This window comes from Pongo pygmaeus, chromosome 6, assembly GCF_028885625.2.
Source record: "Pongo pygmaeus isolate AG05252 chromosome 6, NHGRI_mPonPyg2-v2.0_pri, whole genome shotgun sequence".
In the NCBI taxonomy this organism is placed as follows: Eukaryota; Metazoa; Chordata; class Mammalia; order Primates; family Hominidae; genus Pongo; species Pongo pygmaeus.
Genome location: NC_072379.2, coordinates 75,237,459 through 75,263,294, shown reverse-complemented (window position 1 = coordinate 75,263,294; position 25,836 = coordinate 75,237,459). Strand labels below are relative to the sequence as shown.

The 25,836-nt window shown below is 37.6% G+C and overlaps 1 protein-coding gene across 1 annotated transcript in view; it reads right to left on the bottom strand.

The window, feature by feature from the left end:
- THSD7A (thrombospondin type 1 domain containing 7A) overlaps positions 1-25,836 on the bottom strand; it is a 488,656-nt gene that overhangs the window by 229,518 nt on the left and 233,302 nt on the right. Inside the window, exons 3-4 of the mRNA XM_054495160.2 lie at positions 4,852-5,100; positions 2,050-2,231 (exon numbers count right to left, since the gene is read on the bottom strand). Of these exons, the coding sequence (XP_054351135.1) occupies positions 2,050-2,231; positions 4,852-5,100 (431 nt within the window). The remainder of the gene's footprint in view (positions 1-2,049; positions 2,232-4,851; positions 5,101-25,836) is intronic.

The window sequence follows — 25,836 nt, the reverse complement described above, 5'->3', positions numbered from 1 at the left end:
GACACATATTCCTAAATTATTCATGTTACATATTTACATGATAAATATTAATTTTAAGTGAATTAGTTACCTTCATATCTATTGACCTTTGCTTTGGCATTTGCTTTAGTCTAACAACTACATCTTAATAATGATATTCTTTCAATATTCCTTCTTTTTCTGTGACTGTTTTTGGTGTCTGTAGTGGTTTAGTAGTGGTCGGGGGGAGCTCTAAAAGAAAATGCTTTAAAAAAAATACCCAGTTGCAATTCAGAATTCTGAAGGATCTTTGGAAAGTAATAACCTACAGGACATAATTGACATTCCGAAACTAAAATCTGATCTACCTCTAGCAATGAAATTATACTACCCTGGAAAGACTGCTATAATAAATCTACTTAAGAGTGTTAAAATGCAGCCATTAAAGTGGCCAAGAAAATATTAATGTACTAACATTACATGTTTTATGCTACTTCCTTATAACCTCAAGATACATTAGTAGTAAAATGTATCCCTAGGCTAGACTCCTAAATGAGTTGACATGCTGTGTAAAGTTAGTGGATACAGAACAATTAAATTTTGAAAGTTGCAACTGCAAAACTTCAGTTTTTATCTTCCATGAATTACTGGTCACTGGTGTCAGTCCTTTTTGGGAGGGGCAGAGAAGCCATCCCTTCTTTGGTTTTTAAAACATTCATTTCTCTTGGTTCTTTACCTTATTTTCTGATCATTTTTGCTCGTATTCCTTCCCAAAATATTCTCCTTTTTTGGTATTTCACTTGGTGGTATCAAATAGGGCCTTTATCCTTGTTCTTTTTCTACCAAGGTATTTTCTAGGAAATCTAATCCTTTCCTCTCATCTCCTTTCCTCCCCTCCCCTCTCCACAACCTGCCAAATACAACACGCTCATCTTTATTGGTGAGATTTGCTCTTTGTTTTTGCTTTTCTTTAGCATTGTGCATTAATACACATTGTTCCCTTGCCTGAAATGAACTCCCTCTTGCACTCTTGCCATGCTTCCCTGTAAGTAGTGTCTCTGTCATCATTCAGCTCAAGTGCCACTCCCTCCATAAAGGGCTCTGTTTCTACTACTCCCTTATGCTCATTCTGAAACTTAGTTTTATGGCATAGCATATTTCACTTTAATTACTGGTTTGTCTACATGCTCTCCTGATGACTTTGAGGACTTCCATGACATACAATCTGTATTGGTATTTCTATCCTTACTCTCTTAAACAAATTGTATATGTTAATATACGTTCAATGGGTCAGTGAAAGAAGTCCTGCTATTCCTCAGACAGAAGGAGGATAAAGATTGCTTACAGTACTGCTTAAAAATGTTCATATTTGTGTGTGAACGTAAGATGTACTAATTCAATATACACTTAATCAAGTAATTATGATAATTTTAGCGTCATATTAATATCTAAAATATATAGTTTTAGCTTGGGCCATATTGGATTCAATTATTCTTTTGTACACTTACTACATCAGGTCCTGAAACAGATTTAATTAAAAAAAAAGATTTATCTGCCAAACAATTGAAGAGTTTTAAAAAATGCCTTTGGGTTAAAGTTTTCTTTTACTATAGTTTCTATTCTGTACTTATTTAAATTGAAGTTGACAATTTTATTCAATATCATAATTAACTTATTTTTAACCACATTTTATCCAAATAAGATTTTTTTTGACAAGCAGGTTTTACTTCTTATATAATTTTGGAATTTAGAATATATATTTGCATGATATGTGTATATTTACAGATACATTTTTAGTCTAGTTTTTAAATTATTCCTGCTAAAGTTTGATGAAGAGGTTGAGTCAAGAAGGCCTTTAAGTCAAAATTTTAAAGAAACTTGTCAGTAAACCAGAACTGACCAAAGATGGAGTTGTATTAAACATTTTCACAACCATAATGTGGATTACTGTTTACCATAGTGAATACCAACCACAATGTGAACAGAAATGCAGCCCTCATGACCCGGATGGCTGTGTATATATCCCTTCAGAGCAATCACATGCTCAGTCAGTCTTCATAAGTGAATCTTTGAGAATAAAGCAAAGGTTACCTTCTTTGTTCTTGTGGGTACTTAATTGTGAGAGGAGGTTTTCGTTGGCCTGCACGCAGTACACCTCTCGGGTCTGGATGCCCCCTCCACAGAGGGCCGTCTGGTTGCCGCGCCTCTTGTCCTGCTGACTGAGCAAAGGGTCCACACGGCACTCAGTCCACTCTGTAGTTCTCCAGCCATACCTAAATAAAGAAAACACCAGCAGCAGCAACCATAATTATTGAATGACATGTTTCTCTACTCCTGTCATACTTTGTTTTAACGAAAATTAGTCTCAAAAGCATTTTCCTGGAGAATCCATCGTAGACTACATCTATGATGCATATTTGGTTTCAACTCCTTCTTTATGCTCTGCAGTGCTCCATTTAATGAGGGGTTAAATTTAGGGTGATCCTGTTTCAATTGCAATTACTGGAAGTTACTTATAAATATTTTATGAAAAGGGAGCATAACGCTGAAAACATGAAATTTTATGTTCAATTAAGCTGAACCCAGGCTTGCCCTTTCTTGTTGCCTATAAACAAAGGAGGATTGAATATGAAAATGGGAAACATTCTGAGTGATGATGAACTAAAACATTTGCTTTGCCTTTTACAAAATAAATGAAAAGTGCACAGTGTATTAAGATTATAATTGTGTATTAGGGTTAAAAATTATAAGACAATAAATCAGAGTTTTCTCTTTATTGTCAAGAATAAGATTTTTTTTTTTTTTTTTTTTTTGTAGCACTGAGCACTCCTAATGAGTGCTGATGCATGATGCAAAGAGCTGGCACTTCTCATCAGTGTAGCACAGGAAAGAAGATCTATGATGCTCAATTAAAGCTCCAATCAAGATTATGATGTGAGAGAAATGTCAGGGGATTGTCAGTCCAACACATGATTGAAGGAGATAGCTAGGGAAACATTTCCCGATGCCACCGAAGATAAGAAGTGATGGCATTTCTCCACCTCAAGGAAAATGGATATTCTAAAAGCACAAAGAACATGACTCATGTAGCACTGTGTGTCACTTTAACCAAGATGCTTCCTTAGTAATCGGATGAACAGCCAACATAGGTGCAAATGGATGTGCTAATATCCACCTGAATCAGGCAGAAGGTTAAACGGCCCTCAGATGTCTAATCTGGATGCGTCACTCTGTCAATGGTAAGGTTTTGTGACAGTAAAGATGAACGTCATGCCTGTTTTTAAATTTTATAAGTGGGGATTTGTTGCTTAACGAATTGTGGGACTGGGTCATGAAGAAACAACACCTGACATTAATTTATAAAGGAAGTGCAGCACTCAGGTCAATTATAGAAACACGGATAATTGATGCTTGGTTTGGGGATTGAAGGGGAAGGAAGCAAAACCAAATAGATCATCTGTTAAGGGAGTTGCAATAATTGTTTTAAATAAATTGAAGTTCTGATTTAGGTCACGCCAAAAAGTCCAATGAGAGGAATAGTCTTTCAATAATGTAAATTGGTTACACATTCTATGAAAAATGCTACCCCCAAAAAAGGGCATGGAGAAATATACTCAAGGATATATATTTATTTTGTTAATTGTGTTTGAATATCTGAGAAGAAAAAGAATAAAGCACCTAGCTTGCAACAAAAATAGAAGAAACTCATAGGAGAGAAAACACAGGAAATCCTGGCAACATCCTTGAGCCTATTATGTGGAGAGGAACCAGAACAATCAGTGGGACAGGCAGAGACATTGGGGAGGAAATTCTCTGTGGAGGTTTCAGTCACTTTTTACATTAGAGCACAACGGATGAGTCCAAAGTGCTGCAGAATTATATATCCGGTATAAAACATTACTATTTTTTGTTGTTGTTATAGGAATAGTAGTAGTAGTAATTTGCCTCTCCACTGGTTCATAAAGATCTAGCTATATGCATGTTCTTTAAATGTTTGGAATAATCCAGAGATGCTCTCAATGAAGTTCACACATCTCTATTGAAAAACTAATATAAGTTGCTTTATAAATATCCTATATACAGATTAAGCTGAAATATTGCTATTACCAAAATAATTCACAATAATAACTTGGAAATTATATTTTAATACTGTCATACTGCCAAATGTTTCAGAATGAGTCTCACTTAATCTGAATTCAATGAATATTTATTGAACATTTATTTTGTACTAGGTACTGTGATATATGCTAGTAATTAAACAAAAGCAAACAAGCAAAAAACCCAACCCCTTTCCCAATATTAGTAAGCACAATCTTTGTCCTCATGGAACTTAAAGTCTCATTATTTTGATGTAGTATTTTACTCTATTGAATAGGATTTGTTATACAAAGTACTGAATTTTAATAGTTAACAATAATCTATATTTGGAAAGTTTATTTTACCTTGTGGAATAGAGGTTGATAAACTGTGGCCCAAGATCAAATCAACCTGCCACCTTTTTTTTATATAAATAAAATTTTATTGGAACACAGCCACACTCAGTTGTCTACATATTACCTCTAGCTCCAATAGCAGTGTTGAGTCATTGCAATAGAGACACATGTGGCCTGCAAAGCTTGATGTTTTAACTATCTACCCCTTTACAGAAAAATTTTGGCAACTCCTATTATAGAAAATACATAAACATAGAATTGGTGCTAAAAATTTCATGGAGATTTAGTTTGTCAGAGATACTTTTATTCTGTAAAATCAGTTTTTTTTTTTAAGGATACTGTTTGTAAAGATTTTTTTTATGTGTAAAAATTACTGTTATTCAGAATACTGTTCAGTCAAAATCAAATAGCTGAGCAAACGTAGTTTGGGCAGACACTATACCCTTCTTTATTTACTCACATGGCACAGGGGGCAACTCCATCTCCTTGAGGCAAACAAGGTTCTTTTTCCTCAAGTTCTGGACACTCCTTTTCACTGCCAATGGGAAACTGCCTGATGGTTCGTGTCCTTACACGAGTGCCTGCAGGGGACACCATGTCATGGCATGTTTTTGAGCAGGGGCTCCACTCTGACCACTCGGAAACCTGGCACTCTTTGGTGATCACACAGGACTGGAAGGTCATTGGAAGCTTCTCTTGCTGGCAAAAGCTGTGAAAGAGCATTGATATTCTCATTACAGACTCACAGGCAGTTATGAACTTTGTCTTCTACACTCAAGAGTGAATCAGCTTGGGCATTTTTATTTCTACTTGGAGGTGTGATTCCAATTTCATTGAAAATACATCAACATTTATGATATGGAAAAGCAGTTAGACTCAAAGCTAACATTTGCATATTATTCTGTTTTCTAAGAGTTGTTAAACCATTCATAGGAAATAGAAAACAAAGAGAATTAAGTAAAATTAGCTAAAGCTAAGTTTACCATACTGTTCATTTTACTCATTCCAGATTTGTTTTAACTTAGAAAATGAGAAACCAAGAACTGTTAACATACGCTAATTTCCATTCTGTTTAGGGAATCAAGTAAATATGCCTGCATAAGTGTGATGGTTAATACTGAGTGTCAACTTGATTGGATTGAAGCATGCAAAGTATTGGTCCTGGGCTTGTCTGTGAGGGTGTTGCCAAAGGAGACTAACATTTGAGTTACTGGCTGGGAAAGGCAGACCCACCCTTAATCTGAGTGGACACCATCTAATCAGCTGCCAGTGCAGCTAGAATATAAAGCAATCAGAAAAATGTGAAAAGACTAGACTGGCCTAAGTTCTCAACCTACATCTTTCTCGCGTGCTGGATGCTTCCTGCCCTCGAACATCAGACTCCAAGTTCTTCAGTTGTGGAACTCAGACTGGCTCTCCTTTGTCCTCAGCTTGCAGACAGCCTATTGTGGGACCTTGTGATCATGTGAGATAATACTTAATAAACTACACTTTATATATATATCTATCCTATTAGTTTTGTCCCTCTAGAGAACGCTGACTAAGACAGATTTTGGTACCAGGAGTGGTTCTAGAGGAGCGGAATATTAAGAATGGAATTCTTTCATTGGTTTTGGGGTTTCTGGAGGTGGCTGCTTAATATTAGACCCCAAAATTCTAAGGACTCTACTTCTAATAGTATGGAGAACACTCATAGTCCTTGGTGTGAACTGTTTAGGGAGTTATGCAAAATAAACGCATTTGACGCTCCTGATTCATCGCTCATGAGAGGCAAGGAGTTTAGTGACTCTATACATAATACCTTTGACCATACGTGGAGAACCAAGAAACATAATGAAGCTAGTTCGTTGCTCCTAAGTTCAGTGGAAAAATGATGAAAGAAAATGATGAACTCAGGGATTCTAACTCCTAGCTTCAGAAGCAGATACTGAGCCTCAAATCTGCTAAGATTGTCCTGAGTGAGAGACTTATCTTCTGTTGAGAAAGAGCTGAAATTGTGGAAAAACAGACACAAGCTCTTATCATGTGAGTGGGTCATCTGCAAGGAAAGATGCATGCACAGCCTCACCAGGTGTCTACTGTTAAAGCGAGGGCATTGATTGGAAAAGAATGGGACCCTGCAACTTGGAATGCGGACATGGGAGGACCCTGATGAAGCTGGGGACACTGAGTTTGTAAACTCTGATGAATCTTTTTTGCCAGAAGAAACAGCTTCCCCATCCAAAGTAGTGACAATATCCACTCCCCAACCCATGCTGTCATCAGCCTTTCCACCTTTGTCTGAGGAGATAAACCCTGCACTGCCTGAGGCAACAGTGATGGCCTCCCCTGAGGCAGTTACCAGGCAAGATAATGTTGATTCTCCTCAGGAGCCACCCCCAACACTCCTGTTTGCTTCTAGACCTACAACTAGACTAAAGTCCTGGCAGGCCCCTAGAGGTGAGGTTGAGAGTGTGACCCAAGAGGAGGTGTGCTACACTTGAGAACTGCTTGAATTCTCTAATTAATATAAACAGAAATCTGGAGAACAGGCATGGGAATGGATATTAAGAGTGTGGGGTAATGGTGGAAGGAAGATAGAGTTGGGTTAGGCTGAATTTATTGATTTGGGCCCACTAAGTAGGGACTCTGCATTTAATGTTGCAGCTTGGGGAGTTAAAAAGGGTTCTAATGGTTTATTTGCTTGGTTAGCTAAAATATGGATAAAAGATGGCCCATTGTGAGTGAGCTGGAAATGCCTGGTCTCCCCTGGTTTAATGTAGAGGAAGGGATCCAAAGGCTTAGGGAGATTGGGATGGTGGAGTGGATTAGTCACTTTATACCTACTCATCCCAGCTAGGAGGTCCAGAAGATATACCCTTGACCATTGCCTTGCAAAATAGATTTGTGAGGGCAGCAACTGCATCTTTGAAAAGGCCTGTAATTGCTTTTCTCTGTATGTCAGATCTAACAGTGGAAACCACAGTCACTCAACTACAAAACTTAAATACAATGAGAATAATTGGATCCTGAGGTGGCAAGGGCCAAGTGGCGGCACTCAACCATCAAAGGCAGGGTGGGCTTAGCTATTGTAATGGACAGCAGAGGCAAAGAAGCAATCAGAATAGTCTGACTCATGTAGAGCTCTGGCATTGGTTAATTAATCATAGTGTTCTTAGAAGTGAAATTGATAGGAAGCCTACTGTATTCCTACTTAATTTATATAGGCAGAAAACTTCTAGGTCAAATGGACAAAAGATATTTGAATTATAAAAACAGAGAATCATGGCCCCTCAAGCAATTTCCAGGCTTGAGCCAGTTTACAGACCCAGAACCTCTTGAACGAAAGGGAGGCCGGGTCCCCTTGGGGAAGAAAACCACTGCATTATGGACAATTTATGCTGTTAATCTTTCTTCCATCCTTCCCCAAGGAAACCTCTGGCCTTTTACCTGGGTAACTGTGCATTGGGAAAGGGAAATGATCAGACATTTTGGGGACTACTGGACACTGGCTCAGAGCTGACATTGATTCCAGGGGATCCAAAACGTCATTATGGTCCTCCAGTTAAAGTAGGGGCATATTGAGGTCAGGTAACTAATGGAGTTTTAGCTCAGGTCCGACTTACAGTGGGTCCAGTGGTTCCTGGGATTCATCCTGTGGTCATTTCCCCAGTGCCAGAATGCATAATTGGCATAGACATACTTAGCAGTGGACAGAACTCCCACGTTGGCTCCCTGACTGGTAGGGTGAGGGCTATTATGGTGGGAAAGGCCAAACAGAAGCCATTAGAGCTGCCTCTACCTAGAAAAATATTAAATCAAAAACAATATCGCATAGCTGGAGGGATTGAGGAGATTAGTGCCACCATCAAGGACTTGAAAGACGCAGGGGTGGTGATTCCCATCACATCCCTGTTCGATGCTCCCATTTGGCCTGTGCAGAAGACAGATGGATCTTGGAGAATGACAGTGGATTTTCGTAAGGTTAATCAAGTGGCAACTCCAATTGCAGCTGCTGTACCAGATGTGGCTTCATTGCTTGAGCAAATTAACACATCTCCTGGTACCTGGTATGCAGCCATTGACATGGCAAGTGCCTTTTCTCCATTCCTGTCCATAAGGCCCATCAGAAGCAATTTGCCTTCAGCTGGCAAGGCCAGCAGTATACTTTTACTGTGCTACCTCAGGGGTATATCAACTCTCCAGCTTTGTGTCATCATCTTATTCAGAAAGACCTTGATTGCTTTTCACTTCCACAAAGTATCACACTGATCCATTACATTGATGACATTATGCTGATTAGATCCAGTGTGTTCTAGATCTAGAAGTAGCAAACACATTAGACTTATTGATGAGACATTTGCATGCTAGAGGATGGGAAATAAATCCAACTAAAATTCAGGGATCTTCTACCTCAGTAAAATTTCTGGGGGTCCAGTGGTGTGGGGCCTGTCAAGATATTCCTTCTAAGGTGAAGGATAAGTTGCTACATTGGCTCCTCCTACAACCAAGAAAGAGGCACAATGCCTAGTGGGCTTATGTGGATTTTGGAGGGAACACATTCCTCAACTGGTGTGTTACTCTGGCCCATATACCGAGTGACCTGAAATACTGCCAGTTTTGAGTGGGGTCCAGAACAGGAGAAGGCTCTGCAATGGGCCCAGGCTGCTGTGCAAGCTGCTCTGCCACTTGGGCCATGTGACCCCCCCATATCCAATGGTGCTTGAGGTGTCAATGGCAGATAGGCATGCTGTTTGGAGCCTTTGGCAGGCCCCCATAGGTGAATCACATCAGAGTCCTCTAGGATTTTGGAGCAAGGCTCTGCCATCTTCTGCAGATAACTACTCTCCTTTTGAGAGACAGCTCTTGGCCTGTTACTGGGCTTTGGTGGAAACTGAACGTTTGATTATAGGTCATCAAGTCTCCATGTGACCTGAACTGCCTATCATGAACTGGGTGCTTTCTGACCCATCTAGCCATAAAGTGGATCATGCACAGCAGCATTCCATCATCAAATGGACGTGGTATATATGTGATCAGGCTAGAGCAGGTCCTGAAAGCACAAGTAAGCTACATGAGGAAGTGGCTCAAATGCCCATGGTCTCCACTCCTGCCACCCTGCCTTCCCTTTCCCAACCTGCACTGATGGCCTCATGGGGAGTTCCCTATGATCAGTTGACAGAGGAAGAGAAGACTAGGGTCTTGTTCACAGATGGTTCTGCATGGTATGCAGGCACCACCTGAAAGTGGACAGCTGCAGCACTACAGCCCCTTTCTAGGACATCCCTCAAGGACAGCAGTGAAGGGAAATCTTACCAGTGATCAGAACTTTGAGCAGTGCACCTAGTGGTGCACTTTGCATGGAGGAGAAATGGCCTAGTGTGTGATTATATACTGATTCATTGGCTGTAGCCAATGGTTTGGCTAGATGGTCAGGGACTTGGAAGAAGCATGATTAGAAAATTGGTGACAAAGAAATTTGGGGAAGAGGTCTATGGATGAAACTCTCTGAGTGGTCAACAACTGTGAAGATATTTGTATCCCAGTGAGTGTTCACCAATGGGTGACCTCAGCAGAGGAGGATTTTAATAATCAAGTGGATAGGATGACCTGTTCTGTGGGCACCATTCAGCCTCTTTCCCTAGCCACCCCTGTCATCGCCCAGTGGGCCCATGAACAAAGTGGCCATAGTGGCATGGATGGAGGTTATGGATGGGCTCAGCAACATGGACTTCCACTCACCAAGGCTGACCTGGCTATGGCCACTGCTAAGTGCCCAATTTGCCAGCAGCAGAGACCAACACTGAGCCTTTGATATGGCACCATTCCTCAGGGTGATCACCCAGCTTCCTGGTGGCAGGTTGGTTACATTGGACCTCTTCCATCATGGAAAAGGCAGTGGTTTGTCCTCACTGGAATAGACACTTATGCCTGATATGGGTTTGCCTATCCTGCACGCAATACTTCTGCCAAGACTACCATCAGTGGACTCACGGAATGTCTTATTCACCATCATGGTATTCCACACAGCATTGCCTCTGACCGAGGCACTCACTTCACAGCTAAAGAAGTGTGACAGTGGGCTCATGCTCATGAAATTCACTGGTCTTACCATGTTCCCCATCATCCTGAAGCAGCTGGATTGATAGAATGGGGGAATGGCCTTTTGAAGTCACAATTACAACATAAACAAGGTAACAATAGTTTGCAGGGCTGGGGCAAAGTTCTCCAGAAGGCCGTGTATGCTCTGAATCAGCATGCAATATATGGTACTGTTTCTCCCATAGCCAGAATTCATGGGTCCAGGAATCAAGGGATGGATGTAGAAGTGGCTCCACTCATCGTCATCCTTAGTGATCCACTAGCAAAATTATTGCTTCCTGTTCCCGCAACATTATGTTCTGTGGCCTAGAGGTCTTAGTTCCAGAGAGAGGAATGCTGCCACCAGGAGACCTTTCAATGATTCCATTAAACTGGAAGTTAAGGTTGCTACCTGGACACTTTGGGCTCCCTCTACCTTTAACTCAACAGGCTAAGAAAGGAGTTACAGTGTTGGCTGGGATGATTGACCCAGACTAACAAGATGAAATCAGTTTACTACTCCATAACAGAGGTAAGGAAAAGTATGCATGGAATACAGGAGATCTATTAGGGCATCCCTTAGTATTGTCATGCCCTGTGATTAAGGTCAATGGGAAGGAAAGTGGATAGGATAAGGAAAAGTATGCATGGAATACAGGAGATCAATTAGGGAGTCTCTTAGTATTACCATGCCCTGTGATTAAGGTCAATGAGAAACTACAATAGCTGAATCCAGGCAGGACTACAATTGGCCCAGACTCTTCCGAAATGAAAGCTTGGGTCACTCTACCAGGAAAAATACCACAGTCTGCTGAGGTGCTTGCTGAAGGCAAAGGGAATACAGAATGAGTAGTAGAAGAAGGTAGTCATCAGTACCAGCTCTGACCACGTGGCCAGCTGCAGAAAAGAAGACTGTAATTGTTGTCAGTATTTCCTCCTTCTTTTGTTAAAAACATGTTTGTTTATGTATACAGTTGTACTAAGAAAATGTCTTCATTTTATTTTCTTTTTCCTTTGTCATGTGACATAAGATTTACTGACTTCATATCAGTATTTAAGTATTGTTAACTTTACATAATAGTATTTGGTTTGGGGATTGGTGCATTTCTGGTTGTACGAAGGATAGTTGCATTATGTTAGGCATAATTATGACCTTACTATTGTCTTTATTTTAAGATTATGTATTATCTCAGGAGATGTGTATGGGTTCAAGTTGACAAGGGGTGGATCTGTGATGGTTAATACTGAGTGTCAACTTGATTGGATAGAAGGATGCAAAGTATTGATGCTGGGTGTGTCTGTGAGGGTGTTGCCAAAGGAGATTAACATTTGAATCAATGGGCTAGGAAAGGCAGACCCACCTTTCATCTGGGTGGGCACCATCTAATCAGTTGCCAGCGAGTCTAGAATGTAAAGCAGTCAGAAAAACATGAAAAGACTAGACTGGCCTAACCTCTCAGCCTACATCTTTCTCCTGTGACGGATGCTTCCTATTCTCGAACATTAGACTCCAAGTTTTTCAGTTTTGGGACTCGGACTGGCTCTCCCAGCTCCTCAGCTTGCAGATGGCCTATTGTGGGATCTTGTGATTGTGTGAGTTAATAACAAACTCATATATATATGGCCTATTAGTTCTGTCCCTCTAGAGAATCTTGACTAATATAATAACTTAACACCATATTGTTTAGAATAGAAAAAAATTAATATGTGCCTTAACATTATTTTTAATATCTCTTGAAACTTTAGATGCAATTTATAATTATAATGTATGCTTATTCAAGTACATCCACTTTTCTATTCAAACTTTGACACATAGGATACATGTAGGTTTCCTAATTAAATATAACATAAGTATTAATAATATACATCTATTTACCTATAAACTGTAGAGGTATCCACTAAATATACCTTTAATATTTATTTTATCAGTATTTATGTTCAAACTTTTATCTATCTACTTGTACTTCAGTTAAAGGGATGGTGGATTCTAAATTATAATGCCTACATATGAAGATGAAGATGATGGTATAGATGTCATCAATTAGTGGTACATATACTTTGAAGAGTTTTCGTGAAATTGGATGGACTTGTGTTGATTTGTAGTTTAACTCTTGCCCATTCTCAATAATCAATAGTGTATATTTACAAGACACAGGCAGCTCTCGCTATGAAGAGCCATCTGGTCCAATGGGAAAATGCACTGATTATTCTGCCTCATCATTCAGTTGCTATATTTAACTGTGATAATCAACCACAGAGATGCTGGTCCATTTTAATACAACTCATGTTCAATCTTCTTAATCCTACTGGCATATGTATGAAAATTGCTTTCCTAGGAGACAATTACAGCTCAAAGCATCACAGTCAATTTGTCTGAGTTGAGAGGTCTGGGAAGAGGATCATCTGAGAGTGGTGGTAAAAGGGCTCTGTGAGTCAGCTCTGTTTTCCCTACAACAACAGAGAGGACCAAAATCCCATTGCTACTCAGTGTCATGTATTGATGCTAACCATGAAGCAAGACTTTCTCTTTGATGAGCAAGATTTCACTCTTATGAGTTTATCAATAAAAGTCATGCAAAATAATGACTGACACCTTCTGTAACTCCTCTCTTACAAAACTCTACATATTTCATTTCCTTTAGGTACATTTCTTATCCTTCCTAATATTATTTTTCACATTCATATGTATATATTATCCTCTTTTTAATACTTATTAAGCTCATATTGTATGTCCAGAGAAAGGATTAACAATCTCAGCTTTTTGTAGAGACTATGACCATTGGTTAACTGCCTACAGTTAGTTACTCTGGTAACCTGATAAAAGAAGAATGACAACTTGTTACTAGATTATATTGTTTATGATAAAATATCTCCTGAGATAAATTGCACCTGCACTGGGGACACTGTGAACACCTGGTAAGCAGTCGCAGCTTTGGGCTTCTCTGCACGTGGCAACTCTTAGAACAGAACTTGTCTCTTGTGGCAACCTTGGAGACTATGACTGTAGGATCACTTCAAGAGATGCAGTTCTTGTGGGAAATAAAGCTTTTAAGCCAGGAGAGCTCCTGGACCTACCTGATGTGCAACTCATCTTGCATCTGAACTGTGCTGCGTGGATATCTAGGGGAATTCCAACCAGACGAGCAATGTGTGATACTACAATAACGACAGATTCCAGTTCCTGTTCTGTGTCCTTCTAAGCAGACTGATGCCGGTGTGACTTATGGTAGACTTCTGAATCTTGAGAATTTGAATGTTTGGTAGAATCCAAAATGTAAAACAACTCCCATTACCTTGTTTAATACTCTCAATAATCTTTTTATCTGGATATCACTATTAGTCCCATTTCATAGGGTAGCAGCCTTCGGGAGGTTAGAAAACTTGGTCAAGTTCACATAGAGTAAGCAGTTGACTGGAATTTGAACTTGGATTTCCTAAAAGCAAGGCCCATTATCTTAACCTGATTTATCACAGTTTAAACTGGCTATACATCTCTGTTTGTTAGAGCAACTGCTTTTTTAACCAGTGCCAAAGTTACTGATATATTGTGATCAACTAGTATCACTGTCTCAAAGACACAGGATTTGTACTATCTATGCACTTTGCAAATGTGCTGCTTGTCCAGAGGAGAACTTAGGAATTATGGAAAAGCCAAACCAGATATATTTTTCTAATAAATGTTAACAATTTTCAACACAGGTACTAAATATGAGAAATTAGTAGCATAAAGAAAAATATGACATTACATGATTATATAGTTTACAGATATAATATACATGTATGTGTGTGTATATGTGTGTGCGCGTGTGTGTGTATATGTAGTTTATCTTTTCTATAATTTTTCAATACCCCAAACCTTTCAACAAATATGTATTAAGTAACTCTACTTAATACTGGGCTTCAGAAGTACAAAGACAAGATTACAGCAATTAAGTTGGAAGCATGTAATTTTGCTAGGGGAGGTACAGAAAGTTACATAAAGTAGTAGGTTACTATGGTGAATTTCAAATTACGTATTAGAATTTGTCCTGTTGAGATGAAGGTAATTAATGGAAATATCAGATAAATAGCCTTTTTTTGTTTGCTTATTTATTGGTGGGTGGGAGAAAATGGATTTTTCCTTGGTCTCAATTTAGACAATAAGAATGAAAATTGAAGGCCTTGGTCTGATTCTAGGCTATTATGTAGGTCTAGAATAAGAACCCCTGTGGGTGATAATGTCATTGAAACATGTGGCACAAAAAGAAGATGATATTTGTATTTTACGTAGATTCTGGTGGTGAGGTGGGAGAATGAATTATTACAATACAAGATTGAAGATAAGAAGATTCTCATGATGATGATAACATTAGTATTTACAATAAACATATATCAGTGCTTACTATGTGCCAGACACTGTTCTAATCTTTATACACATAAAATTATTAAATTATTAATCTGAGATTTACTTCAAAACAATTTCATGAAGTAGGTAATATTATTATTGCAACTTAGTACTGATGAGGAAACTGAGTACAAGGAGGTTAAAGAGTTTTCCCAAGGTCTTGCTTAAGAAGCAATCAAGCTGAGCGAGGTATTATGATGAATACAGGCAATCCATCATTGAATGTCTACAAGAACCAGGTACTGTGTTGAGTTTTACCTAGAATATCTCAGATAATCCTCAAAACTGCTTTGTAAAGCAGAGATCCATTCTATCTGTCCATGTATTTGTTTTTAATAGTTCCTGCCAGGAACTATTCTCTAAATGCATCACTTTAAAAAGGCACATATACACCATGGAATACTATGCAGCCATAAAAAATGATGAGTTCATGTAATTTGTAGGGACATGGATGAAATTGGAAATCATCATTCTCAGTAAACTATTGCAAGGACAAAAAACCAAACACCGCATGTTCTCACTCATAGATGGGAATTGAACGATAACACATGGACACAGGAAAGGGAACATCACACTCTGGGGACTGCTGTGGGGTGGGGGGAGGGGGGAGGGATAGCATTAGGAGAGATATCTAATGCTAAATGACGAGTTAATGGGTGCAGCACACCAGCATGGCACATGTATACATATGTAACTAACATGCACATTGTGCACATGTACCCTAAAACTTAAAGTATAATAATAAAAAAACAGAAAAAAGACATATTTTTAATAATTGAAACTTTCTTTAACATCACAATTTTTAGAACATATGTTTCTTTTTTCCCAGATTTATTGAGATATGGTTTATTTTTACAGACAAGGAAATGAAATTTAAATGTTTTCTCCAAGTCATACAGCTAGAAATTAGCAGGCCTGGAATTCAAACTATATTTTTCTGCTTATGAGGGTTTCAACAACGGCAACAGTAGTAGAAACTAAAAGCAGTTGTAAATTACAAGGGAAGAGGAATTAGGGACTATAAGACCTGGTGTATAGTTGAAGGAATTAAAAGAAAACAAGCAGCCATTGAATAATTCAGATGTTTCTAACTTTGGCAATCTTGTGAATGACAATGCAATTCTCTGAAATGCAGAACACAGAATGAGAAGCAAATTTCTGGCAGTTTATAAATAAGTTTAACATTAATTTCTTGACTTGATGTGGATATATCCAGCATATATCCAGTAGGCAGAAGTCTTGAGTAGACAGATGCAGAAGTAAAGGCTGGAATTTATTTGAAAGCTCAGGATGGCATATATGCTTCTTAGAAATCACAAGCATATCAGAGTTAAAAGCCAAGGCCACAGGAGAAGATGAGCGCTCATACACTGGGACTCATTTTACTGCTACATCATACACACATGGCCTTAAAGTGGACCTCGGTGGGACCATGAGGCCTGTAATGTTCATTTCTTTCATTTTGAAAATGGGTAAGTTGTATGTCTTCACTGTAGTGGCAAAACCTGAACTGTCACCTGTAAATCATGTTTGAAAATGCTTTGCTTAAAATTGACACATTTATCCTCTCTCCTTTATCCCTCCTCTCTCTATATGTATATGTATATATGTATCTATCTATAGATATAGACACAGATATATGAAAAAAGGTTTTTTAAACTTTTCTTCCTAATATGGAAAAAAACGAATGATGGTTGCATGTTGGATATCACCATAGGTCCACTGCTTCTACTCCAGGGAAAGTCATGAAAATGTGCCTAATAATTTCTTATCATTTTGCTGAAGTTTAACATCTGCAGTCTAGGGCACTGGAGTGGAAGTTGTTCCTACTGGCTTAGTCTAATCTAAAGTTTTGCTAATCAAAGCCAGGGCTGTGGACCAACACCACCAGCATTAACTGGGAGCTTGCCAGACCCCCGCTCCACACTACAAATCAGAATCTGATTTTAACAACATTCCCAGAAGATCCATATGCACAATAAAGTTTGAAAAATACTGGTCTAGAGCTAACTCCCCCAAGCACTCAAAAAATATAAGCCAGCTAACATTTACACTTAATCTTCATCAATGTAGCCCTACTTCTAACAGACAACAGAAATTCAGTATATCACACAGATAGAATTTATTACCACATATTAGGCAGTTTACCAAATAATTGGATAGGCTGGAGGAAAAAGCCCTAAGCCAAGTTTCCAGAGCAACTTCCAGCCCTCAGAATTGCACTGCTGTTTCTCTAAAGCTTTTTCATAAAGCTCTTTTCTGCGGCTACAGGAAGCTATGTTGCTGCTGGCACACACTGCCCTATGAAATGGGTACTCTGCCTCTCCCTATTGACCTCAGTTCAGAATCTAAGCCCAGCTCCAGAACATGTAATTGTTGGAATCTAAACCACATCCAGGCACCTGGCTGGAAGCAACTTTGGGAAATATCAATTTTAGTTTCCTGCCTTTGTAGTTCAGGAAGTCCCACTAGTGCAGTGCTACTCAAAATGTGATCCATGAATGAGGGCAACTGTTTGTTGGGGTGTGCAATGAGCTAACCACAGGAATTGAGAATAAATACTGAGGCAATTTTACAGCAATTTGAAATTGCTGTGACATCCATGTGCATGATCAGTGGACTTAACTCGATGAACAGGGTATAGGCCAGTTTTGTTACTGTTGAATTCTACTTTGAGAGGCATGTGGCATGAGCTACACAATAGACATGCACAGTAAGACCATGTCACTGGAAGAGTAGGAAATCAAATGAAAACAAGCAATGAAAAATGTGACCCTTTGCCGCAGATAGCTTGAGAAGCTCTGCACTGTTGGAGTTGGATGATTGATGAGCGCTACCTATCAATGGGACCCTCCTAAACCCAGTTCAATTCCTAGCCCCTTTATGAGGCTTATTATACTGTGATAAGCTTGTATGACTTTTCATAAATATAAAGCATTTTAGCACTTAAGAATATATTATCTGTAAACAAAAGCCATAGCAATATTTCATTTTTAGCCTCTGTAGAATTAGTCTCTAATAAGCACTTATAATATTCTCATTGAGTTACAAAAATGTTTTCTTCCTGTAAAGATACAAATAAATTTAATAATACTTTTTTATATTAATGATATTACCTGACATCACTTGACAATATTAACAAATTTCCCCAATATTTGTAATGTGAACAAACAATTTAGTGTTCAGAGTAGAGTAAAATATTCATTTTGTGTAAAGCAAAATATATTTGTAGGCTTGCATACTTTGTAATGACAGCATGGCCACAGATTATTTAATTAGATAATTTGTCCCAAGAATGAAAATGGCTGTTCAAATACTAGCCTTCAAAATATAAGAGTAATGGGACTTAACCCACATGCAAAGTGTTACTGTAACTCTTTTGACATATGTAACAAACCTGCATGTTGTGCACATGTACCCTAGAACTTAAAGTATAATAAATATATATAAAAATATATATAAATAAATATATATAAAAAATATAAATATATATATATACATATATATAAGAAAAGGGAAATGAGAAGCTTTTCAAGGTAGATGCATTTTTCACATATGCTAAGACAGCCATCAGCCGATTGACAGGTCTGTAGTCCCAACTCTTATGCCTTCATGTAAAAAGATTATATTTAAAATTATACTCAGATTTAGTACTAGAATATAATGCTAGTACTAGAATATAATGCTAGTAGGAAATATATATGTTTTCTGACAAATCTATTGTTTGCTTTTTCAATACTAATGAATGGGGTAGGAGGATTTCTCAGTTTTTCTGAGACCCTTACTTATAGCAAGACAGAGGACGATGACTGCTGTGCTCATAGTCAAGAGATTTAAGATATTCCTAAACTGCCGCCATTGAATTACATGACCCTGAGTAGATAGTGATTATTCTGTCCCACAGTTTTTCCATATGGTGAAATGATATTTTACTAAAAGATCAGTAATGTCCCTTTCTTGAATAAAATTGTACAACATTTTAAGTTTTTATAACTTAACCTAAGTTCTGATTGTCTTGTGTTTTCAGATTGAATCTTTAAAAAAATAGACTTTTCCACCTTTAACTATGTTCAAGTCACACTCCTTTCTTGAACACAAAATTAAATTTCTTATAATTATTTATTTATTTATTCATTTATCAATTCAAATGAGTGTTCTACAAATTCCCGGAATGAATTTTACTCTCTAAGTGTGCCCATTCCTTCATGGAATTCAGCAAGTTAGAAGCAATAATTCTTTTGGAGGCAAAATGCACTCATGTTAAAGCCATTTTCCTTGTAAAGACAGAGGTCTTTTCCCTTGCTTTGATATTTGGAAATCTTTTGTTGAGCTGCTGGGGAATATTGCCAAACTGTGTCACCTGCCAGCTGGAGTGATCATATGCTCCCTATGAAAGCCGAGGGCCATGTTGCTGGTCAGCAGCTGAATGTGAGGATATCAGCACGGCGCATATTTAGTAATGGGATAAACTGCTACGGTAATGAGGCCTCCCTGAAAGAGCCAATACATAGATTTTCTATCCTTTCACACAGCGAATGCTTGCATGCAGCTGCTTCCTTATCACCCATGCTGTTCCAGGCAGTGAACCATGGTGAAAATTCAGGACACAAACCCAAACCCACCTCAAGTGAAAACTCTAGGTGGGTTTATGAGACAGAGTAAATACTACCTACCACACTTCAAAATTGATGCTAAGTGGCATGACTGATTTTCATAATTCATTTCATCAAAGCCATTTTTTAGCATTATGGAATTTTTGCCTGTTAAGAGGCCTGTTTTTAAAACTTAAACAAGAAGATTAGGAAAGGTAACCAAAAGATATTTTAGATATCAATAATTTAAAAGGAGAATTACCAAGTACCAATTCAAAAATTGATTAACTGTTACATACTTCTGTGAAAAATGAGAGGGAGAGAGAAACTGAGTCTAACATATCTGCAATTAAAGGATAGAGGATAAAGGCAAGAACATTTTTGGGCAGTAATGATGATTGGAAATTCTTCTCTATATTGACTAGAACATTGGGTTACATTAACATTCACCTGACCTGACCAATTCCCCATTGCTTGGACAACCTGGAGGTCCTAGTGATTACTCTGTTAAAATTAGTATAGAACCTACTCATAAAATGTAATTTATAATTCATAAAAATATAAGAAAAAGCAATGCAGCTATCATAAAATAATGCCATTCTTTCCTGCTCCTGTTATTCAAATTCTAGGCTATTTCTCTGCTCTCCTCTTTTTTTCTAAACTTTCATTCCCTTAGATGAACATCCATGACCATGACTTCCACTAAAATAACTACAGAAGTGATTCTTATTTTTATTTTAAATCCAATATAATGGTTCCCAAACAGAATTCACCATCTTCCCCTCAAAATGTCTTGCTGCACATCTTTCCTATTTCTCCTGATTCTTCACTGTCAATTCTCCTCTATGTAATTTGCAACAAGTTCTTACAAATCCCTATACAGAACATTTTCAAATCATCTGGTGATCTCCATTTCCAATTTTATAGCTCCAAACCAAGTATTCTACGTCTCATCACAGGTTTAGGAGGATAAACTGCCGTCGTTCTCTAATTTGCCCTTGAATATCCCATCTCACATTGCTCTGCCAGAATGAAGTTTCTGACAAATTTATATTAATCCCTGCTCAAGAACCTATGTTGTCTGGCTCAGAGTCAACTTCACCCAGTGGGAGCCCTTCCTTCTGAATTTCAGAGTTCTTTACAGCATCCCCAGCTTCTCACAAAGAATAAAACATGGCATGCTGAGAACATCATTATCTTTACAGCTCCTGGATCCCTCCCTTTCCCTTTCACTATATAAATCTTTAAAAAGCCTGCCCTGGCCCATGAAACCTTCATGGGACACAATGTAATAAAAGAAAATCTAAAATATTAAATTTGAATTAGCAAATGAGACACCCAGAACTGGGAGGACCCACTTTAACAGTAATCTGTTTGATAAGAGGCAGAGCTGTTCCATGGGAACAGAGGATTACTGAGGCTGACAAAGAGTGGTGAACTGGTTTATTTCAGATGGAATTGGGGGCAATTTTGCTTCACATGAAAGAATTCCTAAATATTATTGTTGCCTGACATAAGAAGAGTTGCCTAAAAAGAAATGAGATATGGAAGAAATGAAGCAGGCTCTAGGTGAATATGCATTAGGATCCTGTATTGTGACCACAGGCAGGGAGGTGGAAGGGACTTTAGTAAGCAGTACTCCTAGATACTCATCACAGGTCATGCAGAGAAGCTTATTTAATCTGTTTAAAAACATATTGGTGTATGTGGGGTTATTAATGTTCAGTTTTATTGAATCAAATGTTATGCTGCTAAAATCATTTTTTTAATCATTGGAAGAAAAAAGAAATAATTGGCCTGGAGAGAGTAAAAAGACCTGCATATCTGTCCTTTGTTAAATGATCTTGAGAAAATCACTGACCATCTCTACATCTCCAAATTAGGGAGAGAAGCATTTCAATTTTCCATTTTATAACATGGTTGTGAAAATTATGTGACATAAAATAACTAACATAAAAACAACTTGAAAATGTTTAATGCCTACAAATGTTTGATATGAAGATGATAGCAAGACTGAGATGAGAAAATATAAATATTTTAAGACATTAATAACTTTTTAGTAGTAACTTTCCTCTCTGGAAGCCACCTAAAACTGTGAACCTGAAACTGTTATTTCCCCTGACATAGAAAACCACAACTTGATTATATACTGACTCTTGTTCCTCTGTAATTTTTGCGTGTGTAATGCTATTTAGCCCCCTATCAGACTTTCACTCCCCCAAATTAGAGCTTTGTCTTACTTATTCACTTGTTTATTTTGCCTCAATACTGGGCAAGAAAGATACAATGCACATTCATTTGATAAGCATGATGTAGATAACCAAACAGGAAGAAAATACCAATGTTGTAGGTAAAGTTAGTAAAGAGTATTTTATGTGTAATAAAATGAGAGAAGCAGCTTACAATTGATGAGATAAAGAGTTCCTGAGAACTAGTATTTTAAAAGATACTACCCACTACTCAATAACCCCTTAATAAATTCTTGAAATATGTAGAATGTAGGATGAACACAATTTGCCCAGTTCTTTCTGCACTCAGAGAAATGGGAAAGCTAAATCATTTAAAAGAAGATAATTCTATTTACTATTCCATAATGTATTCTCAAAGGCTTCAAAGGCTCAAGGAAGAAACAAAGAAACTCAGAAATAGGTCTTAAAAAATCAACATCTTTAGATAAATTTCAACAAATAGGGAAAATGAAAACTCATTACAACTATATGGCATTTCTGCTGGAATATTTGTTCAACTTAATGGAAAAGTGCCCATTGTTGGCTATATTTTTATCTCATTACACTTTTGACTATGTTCCAAGATGTGTACTTCACAAACTCAAAGCTATTTCTCTTTAATGGTAGAAATCTCTTTTGTTGAATTTACAAGGAAGAGGATGCTTAAGGGATATTAATACAAAGAACAGCCAGATTCCCTATTTAAATGCTTGTTTGATATGCTGTAAGACAAGCATAAGTTCAAGTTATAAATTAAAGTATAAGTGGGAAATAACCACAGATGTTAAGGGACCTTGCTTCAACCTCTATTTTACATATTTGTCAATACTATGATAATGTGGAAAGATTTTTTAAGTTAAAATACAGTTTTCTTTTATTGCAAATACACCTCAAGTGTTAGAGAAGATCTAACTTAATCAATATTTAATGTGCAATAAAATAAATGAATCCAATTATTTTAGAAGAGGGAAGCAATGTATTAAGTATATGCAGATGGCACTTTTACATATATGGATTTTCATTTTGGGAAGGGAAGATCTATTACAATGTATTTTTAAATCATTATTAAATCAGCCACATATTTTATGATAACTGCTTAATAAGGCTATTCTTCAGAGTGTACTAATTCTAATATTAATGGATAATTGTGTACTAAGGCAAGAGATCTAGTATATTACTTGTGAAAATAATTATATTCAGTGTTTACAAAGTAATAAATATTAATGGTCAATTTTGTTAATATTAATAATACCTATCATCATTGATTTAATGGTTTGTTAGGCATTAAACATCATTATTTGTCCAGAAAAGCTACTATGAATACTGTATTTATACTCATGCATTCATATTTTAAATTTATAAATTTAATAATATTATAATTTACTAGGCTTTAAACTTTTTATAAAACTAAGTAATATATGAAAACACAGGAGTGTTTTGAAGGTTGTAGGTTAATCCTGAATGCATTGCTACAACTGGCCACAAAGTACCATAAAAAACACACACACATCATCTATCTATCTATCTGTCTGTCTATCTATCTATCATCTATCTATCTATCTATCTATCTATCTATCTATCTATCTATCTTTCCTGCTCCCCTGAAAGATATGGTAACTGAGACCCAGAAATATCAAGTAATAGTCCAAACTCACAGAATTGCTGCTACTGGCCCTCCCTCTAGCTTTCTAATTGCTGCCATATGGAGCTCTCTGAGAAGACTTGAGCCCTTCATGACATTGCCCCCAACTCCAAACTATTATATCCTGAATTACATAAGGAAAAGAGTCCAGATTCTGGTTTCTGAGATTCTGTGTTCCTCCAAAGGTTCTACTGAATAGCATCCATGATGACCCCATGCTGTTCTCCCTCTCCATAGCATGGCCTAACTGATTCTGACAGTCATGACTGACCCTGACAGTGTAGGGCCCATGCTGCAGGCATCCCAGGGCACAGAAAGCTCGACTGACACCACCACCACCAAAGTAATCATCCCAACTCTCACTCTCTAGGTTCCCAGAACTCAGGAGATGAAGAGGTCTCATGGAAAGTCTCCTCATTAGGTACAAGTGAAGAATGCAGAAACAGTTCTCATCAAAGAAATCACGTCACACATCCTTTCTCAGTGTTTTGCCTTCTTTTTATATTCTTGAAGTAGGTATGACAGTCAAAATCTGTCACACACGTGACCAGATACTTACTTTTGAATATATATGTGTTTCCTTGAGACACATTGCAAATCTTCAAAAGTAAACATTCTTAGACACTAATATTTATTTAAATTCATGTCTACAAATTATTACTGAGAAAGTATCAGAAGTGATATTATTGAGTCAGACATTTTAGTATATTTTAATGGTATTACCAGATCATCGTCCAATATGACAATCTGAATTTATATTCTGATAAGCAGTGTATGAGTCTCATTTCATCATATCCTAACCAAAACCTAATGCTATCAAACTTTTATAGATATATTTTTAAAACTGGAAGGATGATAAGTGGTTAACTCTTAGTTGCCTTACTTCGCGTTTCTCTGATTATTAGTGAGGATGAACATCTTATTATAAACCTGTTGACCTTTTGTATTTCCTCTTTGCTTTCATGTGGTAAGGAGGGCAGGACCATTTCACTGTCTTACCTTTGGGTTACATCAACTCTCTTTGTCACAGTTTCATCTACAGAGATTTTGTTTATGTCATTATCCCATAGGACATCTATATAGATGTCAGTATGTCAATAAAATCTCAAAACCAGAAAGTAGTAAGTTCCCTAGAATCTTTGGTAAAATACTTGAGTGTTAGAGGTGTGAAATAGATATGATAAAAATTCAGGGGATTCCCACCACATTGAGGTTTCTGGATATCCCACAATCTTGGACTTATTACATTCAAAGTAAAAGACAAATTGTGAAACCTTGCTTTTTCTAACACTAAGGAAGAGACAAAACATTTGATGGAACTCTCTGGACTTTAGAGAAGCATACACAACATTTAAGTGTTTTGATTTGATCCATTTACGAAGTAAACTAATTGGCAGCCCTGAGTGAATCTCAGAGCAAAACATACAAAGTAGTTTCAGCTCATTTATGGTTTAATACCAGTAGCTCTGAACCTGGCTGTTACGGCTCAGTGGAACTCATAGTCATGTGATAATAACATATGGGGCTTTCACGTTTTTGTGCAGAGTCATATCTTTCCTTTATTTCTGAAATATACCTCTCACTCCTATGAACATCAGTCAGTTTCTTTCTACAGTCATTTCAGTGTTTGTTCATGGAAAAAGTACTCAGACTAGTAAGAATGAAGATTTGTATGGGCCCCAAAATATACACTTCTTTTTACCAAAGTTAACTGGATACAATCATTTCAAGTGTTTTTCCCATCAGCAGTGAAGGATAACCCTAAACTCTGGCACAGCACCACACTCTGGGTGAACAATTCTACGATCAGCAGTAAATTGAGCACTGAACTCCTTTGTCCTAGCAGGGGTAGTAGTTTGATCTCACCTGAATGAACAATTATTTTGCTTATGGATTTGCCTATTATGTCCCCCATGCTTCTGTCAGTGCCACCCTTATTCAAGGCCTTTTCTCAGTCATGATGTCCTATTGCTTCTGAATAGAGAACTTATTTGCAAATGAACAAAAGCAATACGATGACCATAATGGAATTCTCTGGTCTTAATACATAACCCTTCATCCAGGAGTAACTGACTCTGTGGAAAGATAAAATGGTCAAAAGAAGTTTCAGTTAAGGTGCCAACTGGGAAATAATTAGTGAAGTTGGGATGTTTTAACTGAACCATCAGCAAATATATGGTATTATTTTTCTCAGAACCAGAAGATATATTTCCAGGAATCAAAGGGTAGGATAGGGAGTTACACCTAATAATCCACTGGAAAATTCTTGGTTGCCTTTAACTATAACTCTGGACATCCTGCCTTAGAGATTTTAGTTCATAAATGGTGAATGCTTCCACTAGGAGACAATACTTCCAGTAACTTGAAAGCTGAGGCAGCCAACAAGCTGTCTGTGGTTCTTTGTGCCACTATATCGAATGGCAACAAAAAGGGGAGATTTACATATTTGGCTGTGGTGATTGGTGCTGATCATCACAGGCAAATTGAGTGGCTGATCCAGAATGTATGTGTCTCCCAGTACTGGCGTAGCTGGTGTTAG